Source organism: Conger conger, chromosome 4 (assembly GCF_963514075.1).
Source record: "Conger conger chromosome 4, fConCon1.1, whole genome shotgun sequence".
In the NCBI taxonomy this organism is placed as follows: domain Eukaryota; kingdom Metazoa; phylum Chordata; class Actinopteri; order Anguilliformes; family Congridae; genus Conger; species Conger conger.
Window position 1 is genome coordinate 78,540,697 of NC_083763.1, and position 14,388 is coordinate 78,555,084.

The following is a 14,388-nucleotide window of genomic DNA, read 5'->3' on the forward strand; positions in this document are numbered from 1 at the left end:
TTAACGCGGCCCTCCGTGCTCCCGTAATCCTGCGGGTGGTGTTATTTCAGGAACACCACGTGACCGCTGTTCTGACGCCGTCCGCGGTCGGACACAGAAAAGGGGATTTAAAGAGAGAGCGGAAAGTGCAGCACAAAGCCGGCATTGTGTATTACGCACGTGTACACACACAAACACACACGCGCACGCGCACGCACAGACACATACACGCACACGCACACACCTCCCGTTTTCAGGGAAGGATGCGCAGAGCTCCGCTGCTCCGGAGTAGGAGGAAGAGGAGGAGGAAGAGGAGATGTCGCCGACATAAAATTCATTCGCAGCTGGTTGATTTCTGTCGGCGACTCGAGGCCCAGCGCATCGCACTGTGTGACCCAGAGCCAACACGTCCGCTAGCTTACCCCCCCGCCGGTCCCACGCTGAGCCACACTGAATCGCGGCGGTGTCTGAAACTGCCATACTACACAAAGCTGATGTGCATTACGCACTACTGCCAGCTTAAAACGCACTGCAATACTCTGCGTCAACCCAAGTGCAGTTGTTGTAGGCTACACAATTAATGACCACTCCCTCTATTGTATCTATGTACACACACACACACACACACACACTCAGTGAGCACTCTATTAGGTATTCATAAAACTTTTTTTTTTTACTTCTACTGCTGTAGCCTATCCACTTTAAGTTAAGATGTGTTGTGTGTTCAGAGATGCTCTTCTGCATACCACTGTTGGAGTATGTGGTTATTTGCGTTACTGTCACCTTCCTGTCAGCTTTGACCAGTCTGGCCATTCTCCTCTGGTGTCTCTCATTAACAAGGCGTTTCTGCTGTCTGCAGAATTGCTGCTCACTGGATTTTTTTGTTTGTTTTTTGCACCATTCTCTGCAAACTCTGGAGACTAGAGTGTGTGAAAATCCCTGGAGATCAGCAGGTTCTGAGGAACTCAAACCACCCTTTCTGCCACCAACAATCATTCCACGGTCAAAGTCACTTAGATCACTTTTTCCCCATTCTGATGGTTGATGTGAACATTAACTGAATCTCCTGACCTGTATCTACATGATTGTATGCATTGCGCTGCAGTACGTGTGTGTGTGTGTGTGTGTGCGTGCGTAAGCGCAACACCGAAAACAGGTACAAGGGGAGGGCAGGAGACGCTCACCTGATGGTGGTTGTAGTTATTCCGCTGCTGGAGAAAGGGGCCCTGGTGCTGCTGGGGGCTGCCGGGGGCCCGGCGGCTCGGCTGCTGCGGCGGGGGCACGCCGATCTGGTGGGAGAAATGGCTCCCGAATCCGTGCACATTAACCCCTGCGCAAGAGGTAGCCGACACCGGCGAAAAGCTCTGGAAAAAGGCTGGGTTGATCGAGGACGGGATCCCGGGGTAGAAGCCGTTGTCAGTGTCGGTGCTGTGGACATGGCTCAGGGGGTCTGTGGAGCTGGCGGCCGGCGGCGGCGGGGAGCTGGTTTGAACGGACCACGGCGTTCCGAACACGGGTAGGGTCGGGGACGAGCAGCCGCTCGGGTTCTGGTGTGGGCTCTGCATCTCCTGGTTCTGAATAGCGGTGAAGCCAGCACCGAGACCCCCTGGCAGCATGCTAGCGGTGCTGCTGCCATTGCCGGTGTTGATGAGGTGGGCGGTGGGGGAGTCCATCTCAATTCTAATCTTGTTTGGATTCACGGAAGACTGCGACGGCGGGGCAGCCGCCACCGCATTGGCGTCCGCCTGCTCCACCGACGCGGCGCTGATCGGAGCGGGACTGGCGCCCAGGCTGCGGTCGAATTCGGGGGTACCGTGGTGCTGGTGGCCGAGGGGAGCGTAATGCCGCTTGTGTGTCAGGTGATCGTGCTCTCCTTGCGGTGACGGCGCGCTGCTGAATTCTGCCTGCTGCGGGCTGATCTGCGCCTGTCTGTTCAGCCCTTGCTGAAGGTCACGGATCTGCTGCGTCTGACCGAATTTCTCGTGATTTACACTCGCCCTGAAATCGGACAACTGTTGCTGCTGTCTGCGACTGAGCTGGTTGTACTCCAGGACGTTCGGGCGCAGCTGGTCGCTGAAATCGGGGCTGCTGTTGTTGTGGTTGCGGTTGTTGTTGTTGCCTGGTTGCTGTTGTCCGGTTCCGTTTGCTGCGCTGTTGCTGTTGTTTTTCTCGGTTGACGGAGGTCGCTGTGCGATTTTCACCCCTGCGACGAGCTCATCCTGCATGTTTTGTGGATGGGCAGCGGCTGGTAAGAATAAGGAGGACACCGATAAACCGCTCGCAAGAACCGGAGAATCTCGGGCTCGTAGCCGAAGTGGGACTCGTGTACGACCTGAAAACGCCTCCACTAAAGACCGCAGAGCCGTTGTTAATATTAGCCGTATGTAACAAGCCGAGCCCGTAACCACCCATTTATTTATGTACAAATAAGCTATAGGTTCGGAAATGTTAGGCTAAGCAACGACTATATATTCCCGTATTTATTTATGAGGATAATAAATCAATAAGGAGAGGGTACAGTATGAATTATTAGACTATTTATTTAGGCTAATAGCGCGAGAGAGGAGGGATTCAGATCGGAGTCTGGCGCTTCGGTTGGTCATTTTTCTTTCTTTAAATTATCTTGTTCATTTCTTTGTTAGACCGATATGCTATGTCGTGTATTGTATTTTTCTTTCCAGATTTATGACTTAATTTTGCCGTTCTAATGCCCTCTCCTCTCCTCTCTCCGCCTGCTGCCGCGAAGCATAGAGCGTCCTACATGACGTCACAGCGCGTCACGATCCACGCAGAGCTCCTCCTTCCGTTTGCGCAGAGCCGCAGAGAGCCGCATTGTTTACGTCAGTCGTTGATTATTCATGAGGTGCAGTGTACGTCGTCATGTCCTCCGTCGCTGATATTAAGTAGGGTATTTTTTAGTGAGAGCGCCTATCCCGACGCTGTCTTTGGGCAGCTCTGCAGGCAGGCGAAGCGCAGCAGGAATAGGAGACCCCTCCAGTTTACCACTGAGGTGGCCTGGCACACGACATAACGCACTCGTTAATAACGGTACTTATCCAGCCATAACTGTGGATTTGTCACCAACAGCAGCACTACCGAAGGTATTCCTATTTATTAGTGGAGTGGTGTGCACCTCCTACAATCTTTACTGATGAAAAACCCAACAGAAGAAAAACCTGTTGCTATTTAACACTCGCAGACAAACGCTGTTTTCTTCCTGTTAAAAATGATCAATAAAGTAAAAAATATCTAAAAGGCGAAAAGGAAACAAATGGTGTTACTTTGCTCCCTATCTTTGACCCCATTGTCTACAGCAGGGAGCTCCACTCTGCTCCTCAAATCCAGCCCTGGTTTTCTTTCTCTTTTCTTTTTTAATTCCCAGATTAGGGCTACCTACTTCTACACACACACACACACACACACACACACACACAAACACACTCACACACACACATACACACACACACTCACATACACACACACACTCACGCACACTCACACACACACACACACATACACACACACTCACAGACACACACTCACATACACACTCACATACACACACACACACTCTCACACACACACACATACACACACACTCACAGACACACACACACACACATACACACACACACTCACACACACACACATACACACACACTCACAGACACATACACACTCACATACACACACACTCACACACACACACTCACAGACACACACATACACACACACACACTCATACACACATACACACACACTCACAGACACACACACTCATACATACACTCACAGGCACACAAACACTCATACACACACACACTCATACACACACTCACACTAATACACACACACACTCACAGACACATACACACTCATACACACACACTCACACTAATACACACACACACTCACAGATGCACACACACTCATACACACACACACACACTCACAGACACACACACTCATACATACACTCACAGGCACACAAACACTCATACACACACACACTCATACACACACTCACACTAATACACACACACACTCACAGACACATACACACTCATACACACACTCACACTAATACACACACACACTCACAGATGCACACACACTCATACACACATACACACACATACTCACAGACACACACACTCATACATACACTCACACACTCACAGACACACACACACTCATACACACACTCACACACTCACAGACACACACACACTCATACACACACTCACACACAGAAACACTCATACTCAGACACACACTCATACACACACTCACACACTCACACACAGACACACACACACTCACAGACACACAGACGCACTCACAGATAAACACACACTCACAGAAAAACACACACACTACAGATAAACACACATACACACACAGACATACTCACAGATAAACACACACTCATACACACACACAGACACACCCACAGACACACATACACACTCTCTCACTCGCACACAGACACAATCGCAGATAAACACACACACACACACACACACACACTGCAGCATCCTGTGGTCTCAGTACCGCAGGACGTTTTTGCCTCTGAATGTAAAGACTCAGCTGTGATTCTTTGGGTCAGCGAAGCAGTGAAACTGCTGGCCGGTGCTCTTCCTCCAGAGAGCACTGAACGTGCATGTGTCTGAGTCAATGTATGAGGAAATGAGAGTTGTTATTATTACAAGTCATTTGGCTGACACTTTTATCCAAAGCCATTTACCCTAAATTAGACAAAGCAGGAGACAATCCCCCAAGCAATGTGGGGTTAAGGGCCTTGGTCAAGGGCCCAACATCTGTGCAGATTTCAATTTATTTTATCGTGGCAACACCAGGGATCTTACCGCCGACCTTGCTGGTCCCAGTCATGTACCTTAAGTCATATTGTACAGGTGTATGAGTGAGGATATGAGTGTATGAGTGAAATTATGACTCTTGGTCTTTTGTCAGACACGCTTTGCAGATGTTCTTATCCAGAACTGCGTACAATAAAGTGCGAATCATAACCAGGGACAAGTGCACTGAAAACCCGAGGGGGAAGTAATGTTCCAAGTGCTAGAGCAATACCCAGCTGGCAGCTAGAACACCCCAAATACTAAAATAAATAATAAGCGCAAGTACAATCATTACATATAGCGTACATGGCTAATTATAGGCGTGAGGTAGGGAGGGAAAGGTACAGCCTGAAGAGATGAGTTTTCAGTCTGTGCTTGAAGGCGTAGGAGGTCCCTGGCTATAGAGGGCCCATCCCCCAGCCAGCGGGGGTCTGGGCAGGGGGTTGTGCCGGTTGCCCCAGATGGACCCCTCCCACACGGGTAGAGGCAGGTGTGAAGGCTGCTAAGCCCTCATTGGCTGTGATTAGCCAGGCTGCAGTGGGGAGGGGGGCAGAAAGCCAGCTGCCAATCAGAGCTCAGTGGGGGGGGCACACACTCTCTCATATACACATACACACACTCTCTCACACACACACACACTCACACACACACACACACACACACACACACACACACACTCTCTCATATACACACGTACACACACACTCACACACTCATACACACACATCCACACACTCACACACACACACACACACACACACACACACACTCACACACACACTCTCTCATATACACACGTACACACACACTCACACACTCATACACACACATCCACACACTCACACACACACACACACACACACACACACACACACACACAATCCCCACACTGAAAAACCTGTTTGTTATCGCCAGTCTGTCGATCGAGCTTGGACCACAGGGCACTGACCAAGACTGCCTGAGAGAGACCTGTCTCACTGACCAAGACTGCCTGAGAGAGACCTGTCTAACTGACCAAGACTGCCTGAGAGAGACCTGTCTCACTGACCAAGACTGCCTGAGAGAGACCTGTCTCACTGACCAAGACTGCCTGAGAGAGACCTGTCTAACTGACCAAGACTGCCTATGAGAGAGACCTGTCTAACTGACCAAGACTGCCTATGAGAGAGACCTGTCTCACTGACCAAGACTGCCTGAGAGAGAGACCTGTCTTACTGACCAAGACTGCCTATGAGAGAGACCTGTCTCACTGACCAAGACTGCCTGAGAGAGAGACCTGTCTTACTGACCAAGACTGCCTATGAGAGAGACCTGTCTAACTGACCAAGACTGCCTATGAGAGAGACCTGTCTCACTGACCAAGACTGCCTGAGAGAGAGACCTGTCTTACTGACCAAGACTGCCTATGAGAGAGACCTGTCTCACTGACCAAGACTGCCTATGAGAGAGACCTGTCTCACTGACCAAGACTGCCTATGAGAGAGACCTGTCTCACTGACCAAGACTGCCTGAGAGAGAGACCTGTCTCACTGACCAAGACTGCTTATGAGAGAGACCTGTATCACTGACCAAGACTGCCTATGAGAGAGACCTGTCTCACTGACCAAGACTGCCTATGAGAGAGACCTGTCTCACTGACCAAGACTGCCTATGAGAGAGACCTGTCTCACTGACCAAGACTGCCTGAGAGAGAGACCTGTCTCACTGACCAAGACTGCTTATGAGAGAGACCTGTCTCACTGACCAAGACTGCCTATGAGAGAGAGAGGGAGAAAGAGAGAGTAAGAAAGATGAGAGAGAGGGAGAGAGATGAGAGAGTGTGAGAGAGGGAGAAAGCGAGAGAGAGGGAGAGAGATGGAGAGAGTGTGAGAGAGGGAGAAAGAGAGAGAGAGGGAGCTCCCAGCTCTTGTGAGCACTCTGATCTGTCTCCGGTTCCCAGGTGCAGCTGTTGTTGCCGCGGCGACAGGTCATCTGCAGCCCCATTGGAGGGGCCTAATTATCCCAACAACCACCCCCCCTCATCCCCCTCCATCCCCCTCCATCCCTCCATTAGAGAGAGAGAGAGAGAGAGAGAGAGGGAGCACTTCATTAAAACCTATACCATCCTCATCAATATCATCAATAACTAATGATTTTCCTTATCATATTCAGGAGCTGTCCATTGAACAGTTGACTTAATGACATCACTGTAGCCTGTAACAGTCCTAGGGTGTGGCAATGTGCCCTCCAGTGAATTAACTGTCATCAGCACAGTTAGCATTATGACCAACTGTCATCAGCACAGTTAGCATTATTATCAACTGTCATCAGCACAGTTAGCATTATTAGCTATTGTCAGCATTAGCATAGTTGTTATAATAAGTGTTAATTAATGTTACAAGCACAGTAAGGATATTTGAGTGGAGGAGAGTAGTGTAGTGGTTAGGGTGAAGGACTGGGACATGCAAGGTCGGTGGTTCTAATCCCGGTGTAGCCACAATAAGATCCACACAGCCGTTGGGCCCTTGAGCAATCCCCTTAACCCTGCATTGCTCCAGGGAAGGATTGTCTTCTGCTTAGTCTAGTCAACTGTATGTCGCTCTGGAAAGAGCGTCTGCCAAATGCCAATAATGTAATGTAATGTAATGTAATGTGGTGGTAGTAGGAGGGTGAGTGGGGGAGTGGAGTAAAGGAGGGGGGAGTGGGGGAGTGGGGGAGTGGAGTAAAGGAGGGGGGAGTGGGGGAGTGGAGTAAAGGAGGGAGGAGTGGAGGAGTGGAGTAAAGGAGGGTGGAGTGTAGGAGTGGAGTAAAGGAGGGGGGAGTGGGGGAGTGGAGTAAAGGAGGGTGAAGTGGGGGAGTGGAGTAAAGGAGGGTGGAGTGGAGGAGTGGAGTAAAGGAGGGGGGAGTGGGGGAGTGGAGTAAAGGAGGGTGGAGTGGAGGAGTGGAGTAAAGGAGGGGGGAGTGGGGGAGTGGAGTAAAGGAGGGTGGAGTGGAGTAAAGGAGGGTGGAGTGGAGGAGTGGAGTAAAGGAGGGGGGAGTGGAGGAGTGGTAGTGGGGGAGTGGAGTAAAGGAGGGGGGAGTGGGGGAGTGGAGTGAAGGAGGGTGGAGTGGGGGAGTGGAGTAAAGGAGGGGGGAGTGGGGGAGTGGAGTAAAGGAGGGTGGAGTGGAGGAGTGGTAGTGGGGGAGTGGAGTAAAGGAGGGTGGAGTGGAGTGGAGGGTGGAGTGGGGGAGTGGAGTAAAGGAGGGGGGAGTGGGGGAGTGGAGTAAAGGAGGGTGGAGTGGAGTAAAGGAGGGTGGAGTGGGGGAGTGGAGTAAAGGAGGGGGGAGTGGGGGAGTGGAGTAAAGGAGGGTGGAGTGGAGTAAAGGAGGGTGGAGTGGAGGAGTGGAGTAAAGGAGGGTGGAGTGGGGGAGTGGAGTAAAGGAGGGTGGAGTGGGGGAGTGGAGTAAAGGAGGGGGGAGTGGGGGAGTGGGGGAGTGGGGGAGTGGGGGAGTGGGGGAGTGGAGTAAAGGAGGGTGGAGTGGAGTAAAGGAGGGTGGAGTGGGGGAGTGGAGTAAAGGAGGGTGGAGTGGGGGAGTGGAGTAAAGGAGGGTGGATTGAAAAGTAATCACAGAGACGCACCCATGATGGTCTGCAGATGGTGGGCCTTCAGGGAAAGGAACCAGGAGAGGGGAAATAAGCCTCATGTCACCCACCCAGGGGAGCATAGCGGCCAACAGGACTCTTCAGCCCAAGCAGCCCAAACCGGGCTTCTTTTCTGAAGCTCATTTCCTGGTGATGCTGAGAGACTGTGAGAGACAGTGCTCACTAGCACCACTGCTGCTGGCTCCAGTGAAGGTCATTCACACCCGTTTTCAGTCTAAAATCAATGGCACAATTGCGGTAGTCAATCATTTTCACCCACAGGAAAATGTAGTCGCAATCTGTGTTTGTCCTTCATCTAATGCCTCCCTGTGTGTCTTTATGTTATCGTGTTATTAGGACAATACAGCAGTGCTTTGTGGATGAATCAGGGACAGATAACTTATCCCTAGTTATGGGTATGTACTTTGCACTTTGTTGTATGTTACTCTGGATACCAAATGCCATTAATGTAATGTAATGTAATGTAGTGTAATGTAATGTAATGTAATGTACTGTACTGTACTGTAATGTAATGTAATGTAGTGTAATGTAATGTAATGTAATGTAATGTAGTGTAATGTAATGTAATGTAGTGTAATGTTGTGTAGTGTAGTGTAGTGTAGTGTAATGTAATGTAATGTAATGTAATGTAGTGTAATGTAATGTAATGTAATGTAGTGTAGTGTAATGTAATGTAATGTAATGTTGTGTAGTGTAGTGTAGTGTAGTGTAGTGTAATGTAATGTAATGTAGTGTAGTGTAATGTAATGTAGTGTAGTGTAGTGTAGTGTAGTGTAGTGACATGTAATGTAGTCCTTTCTGGGCTGATCTGAGTGAAAAAATCCTGATGAGGTCATGAATGAGGCCCCTGCAGCAAAACCCCACGCTGCCACCTTCTGGCAGGAGTGCAGAATGTCACATTCGGTAGTTGAATCCCAATTCTAGAAAATGTACCTTTAGCCTTTAGCCTTTACCTTTCAAATTTGCTTCAACAGACAGAGAAAGAGTAACTAAACATACTGAGTGGAGAAAAGGAGGGGGGAGTGGAGGAGTGGTAGTGGAGGAGTGGAGTAAAGGAGGGTGGAGTGGAGGAGTGGAGTGAAGGAGGGGGGAGTGGAGGAGTGGTAGTGGAGGAGTGGAGTAAAAGAGGGGGGAGTGGAGGAGTGGAGTAAAGGAGGGTGGAGTGGAGGAGTGGAGGAAAGGAGGGTGGAGTGGATGCAACATGCAATTCTAACAATTTTCAGATGATATTATGACTGATTTTAAAATAGCCTGCAGAATTATTGGCACCCTTGATAAAATGGAGGAAGGAAGGCTGCATGTAATAAATAAAAGGTAATAATCTATCTGTTGGAGTTTTAGTCTATTTTTAATGTTTGATTGTTTTGGTGTAAAAAGAGGAATGTACAAATCAGCAGGAAATTTTGGCAGACAATCACAGTGCTAGGAAGTTAAGAATTGGTTGTAGGTCCAGCTGGATTACATTACATTACATTAATGGCATTTATCAGACGCTCTTATCCAGAGTGACGTACAGTTGATTAGACTAAGCAGGAGACAATCCTCCCATGGAGCAGTGCAGGGTTAAGGGCCTGTGCAGATCTTATTGTGGCTACACCGGGGATTGAACCATCGACCTTGTGGGTCCCAGTCATGTACCTTTTAACCACTACGCTACAGGCCGCCAGATTATAGCTCCAAGCATGCACCAAAATCCACACAGAAATGGTTAAGTGAAAACAAAACCAATTTTCTGCAAGGGTCATCTCATCCCATCAGAAGCCTGTGGCCTGAGCTGAGGAGGGGAGTCCATCATCGATGATTCTAAAATGGTCTGCATGGAGGAATGGACAGAAATGTGTTCTCTAACCTTAATTTACCATTATCAAACCCAAAATCACACAAACCCAACTCCACACTGAAACAGAATCACTCACAAACTCAACTCCACACTGAAACAGAATCACTCACAAACTCAACTCCACACTGAAACAGAATCACTCACAAACTCACCTCCACACTGAAACAGAATCACTCACAAACACAACTCTGAAACAGAATCACTCACAAACTCAACTCCACACTGAAACAGAATCACTAACAAACTCACCTCCACACTGAAACCGAATCACTCACAAACTCAACTCCACACTGAAACAGAATCACTCACAAACTCAACTCCACACTGAAACAGAATCACTCACAAACTCAACTCTGAAACAGAATCACTCACAAACACAACTCTGAAACAGAATCACTCACAAACTCAACTCCACACTGAAACAGAATCACTCACAAACTCAACTCCACACTGAAACAGAATCACTCACAAACTCAACTCCACACTGAAACAGAATCACTCACAAACTCAACTCCACACTGAAACAGAATCACTCACAAACTCAACTCTGAAACAGAATCACTCACAAACACAACTCTGAAACAGAATCACTCATAAACTCAACTCCACACTGAAACAGAATCACTCACAAACTCAACTCCACACTGAAACAGAATCACTCACAAACTCAACTCTGAAACAGAATCACTCACAAACTCAACTCCACACTGAAACAGAATCACTCACAAACTCAACTCTGAAACAGAATCACTCACAAACTCAACTCCACACTGAAACAGAATCACTCACAAACTCAACTCCACACTGAAACAGAATCACTCACAAACTCAACTCCACACTGAAACAGAATCACTCACAAACTCAACTCCACACTGAAACAGAATCACTCACAAACTCAACTCCACACTGAAACAGAATCACTCACAAACTCAACTCCACACTGAAACAGAAACACTCACAAACTCAACTCCACACTGAAACAGAATCACTCACAAACTCAACTCCACACCGAAACAGAATCACTCACAAACTTAACTCCACACTGAAACAGAAACACTCACAAACTTAACTCCACACTGAAACAGAATCACTCACAAACTCAACTCCACACCGAAACAGAATCACTCAAACTCATTTGGAAGAAAACCAGTGCTGGTGTTTTGGTAGATTAATTTATTTTGAAACATATTTGCAAAGTGTTGGTAGTTTTGGTGTATTTTGAATGTGAAATGAGCTGGTGCTGAGAGTTGTGTTACAGGTTTTTACAATCGTTTTCACACTTGTCTCAATACCATGTCTACTTTTTTAAAACTCTTCACACAGTGTGCTTTTGAAACACACACCTGAGCACATCAGTTAACCTTTGGTGCAAAATGCACTTCAACCACCAAAACACTTAATATTACACCCAAAAGTGACTCATGCTGCCATAACTATAGCACATGCTTTCTCCCATAAGACTACTTTGTCACTCAATGTTCAATGAACTACAAAACACAAACAACTTGGAGCATTGCTAAATACATATATTATGTGTTTCCCTTTCCTCTATTTTTGCATCCACAAATATTTCAAGCCAAGTAGCTAAAGAAACGTTTGCCTCCCACAATAGATGTCATGACTGAGTGTGGTAAATTTACAGTAAACTGTAAATGAATGAATGTTTTACTATATTGGAAACCCAGAATAATAATTTTTTTTACAATGTAATGTAAAACAATATATGATAAAGAAACAAATCACAAAAGCAACAGTATTCTTCAGAGGGTTTACAGTATTTTGAAGTTAACAAATACATACCAAAAAGCAATATTTTCACTATATACAGTAATTCGCACATATATTGTGTGCCTATCAGTATCAGAAGTCTACTGTTGGCCTGGCCCATCCATCCTGTCCTCTGCATTTGGCCATAGATTTTCATCAACATCACTCGAATGTTCGAATGTTATCTCTTGCTATACACTGAGGAAAACATCTCTTTGCGTGCCTTATCCAGCCCTGGATGTGTTCCACTGTTATGTCCATACACCCAGCAGCCATTGCATCTAGAAGTGACATCTGTTCATGTAGGTGGTGGTCCTAAACCTTCACATATACCTTCATAAACTTCATATTGGTACCTGAGTTCCTTGACACCCTCAGAGCTCAAAGGGGACAGTGTACAACTGTTTCATCCTGATCTGATGTTTCTGTAGCACTCTTGAAATGGTTGTAGTGCTTACACTGTCAATGTTTGGAAATATGTTGTTGTCTGCGATTATGTTTTTGCATATTTCTCTTAGCCTGATGCTGTTGTACTATTGTATCCTCCTGTTGAGGCGTAAACATTCTTCCCCTTCCACCTGTGTGACTGTGTGAGGTAACCGCTGGGTGCACTGATACATCTGCTTTTTCTGGAGACTTCTCAAATCACAGTACTGCTGTAATATACACATCAATTGAACTCCTTCAGTCAGAATGCTGTAAATACTGTATAGTACCTGTTGGTTTGCCTGAAAATCCTCACTATTGAAGCAACTGTGGATCTAGGCAAGTTTGGTTGAACCCTCAACCTGCTTCCCTCAGGGACAGACCATGATTTACCACATGATCAATGACTGTGGCTCTGATTTCATCAGACACAACTGTTCTTGCTATTCCGCGACGTCTTCTTCCTCTGCCTCCGGCTGCATCCATTTTCCCCACCAAGGCTAAAGAATGCAAATGCCAATCCAAAGGTGGCCCCTTTTGTATATGTGGTAACAGGGCACAAACAACAAACACCTGGGTATCACTGAAATGACAGCCAGGTGTTTCAACAGTACATATACAGCAGCAATAGTGGAAAAATCTCTTCAGTGACAACTACATCTATATTTACCCTATATACATGCACATTTCAATGCAAGTATGATCACGTTTGTATAGATGGTAACAAGGCTGCAAACAAAAAAATTGAATAAACTGAATAAACTGAATAAACGTTCAGAATTTTATTGGGTTTTGAACTGAAAGTTAACTGTTTTGAACAGAGTATCTAAATGTCTGCAAAATGTGCTGTATTTGTACAAACTTTTGCTGGTAGTGAACACTGACTGAGAGAGGTATTCATGAATTTTGGAAGAAGTGGTGATTGAATGCCTTTAGTATGAAAGCAATGCAAAAGTATCCACAGTTTAGTTCACATAGTCTATTGATGTGGTGAATGTGTTAAGTGTTTTGAAAAAGTGGACATGGTATTGAAACAAGTGTGAAAACGATTGTAAAAAACTGTAAGAGTTTTGAAAAAGTCAACTCAGTCTTGAAAAATTCCCCTGTAGCAATTGTAAAACAAAAAAATTCTCCTGACAGATGAAAAACAATGGGAGGTTTATTTGCAGGCTGAGATGATCATAAAGTAACTCGACTGACAAGTGAAATATTCTGACTCAACGGTATTTTTGGTATTTCTGAATCATCAACAAAGATGAGGAAATGCGAAAAGCCACAGGATTCCTTTCAGAAATGCAAATCACATGCCAATTCCTTTTCGGTGAACTAAATATTATTTTTGATTCCTGGCCCAAGAATTCCAAACAGACTCAAGCTCCAATGCATACCTCCAATGCGCCCTCCAACATACCATACCAAGACATGCACACACACACACTCACACACTCACACACACACACACACACACTCACACACACTCACACACTCACACACACACACTCACACACTCACACACACTCACACACACACAAGCGTACAAGCACACATACACATACAAACACACACACTCACACATTTACACACTCACACACTCACACACACACACTCACACACACACATGAGCGTACAAGCACACACACACACTCACACATAAACACACACTCACACACACAAGCGTACAAGCACACATACACACACAAACACATACGCACACACACGAGCGTACAAGCACACACACAAACACTCACACATAAACACACACGCACACTCACACACACACACACACACACACACACACAAGCGTACAAGCACACATACACACACAAACACACATGCACACACTCACACACACACACACACACACAAGCGTACAAGCACACATACACACACAAACA

The 14,388-nt window shown here is 46.7% G+C and overlaps 1 protein-coding gene across 2 annotated transcripts in view; it reads right to left on the minus strand.

Annotated features, from left to right (window-relative positions):
* Positions 1–2,797, minus strand: part of cpeb2 (cytoplasmic polyadenylation element binding protein 2) — a 19,043-nt gene extending 16,246 nt beyond the window's left edge. For both annotated transcript variants that reach the window (XM_061238611.1, XM_061238610.1), the window contains exon 1: positions 1,164–2,797. In XM_061238611.1, coding sequence (XP_061094595.1) covers positions 1,164–2,204 — 1,041 coding nt within the window. In that variant the 5' untranslated portion in view covers positions 2,205–2,797. The remainder of the gene's footprint in view (positions 1–1,163) is intronic.
* Positions 2,798–14,388: the final 11,591 nt, after the last annotated feature.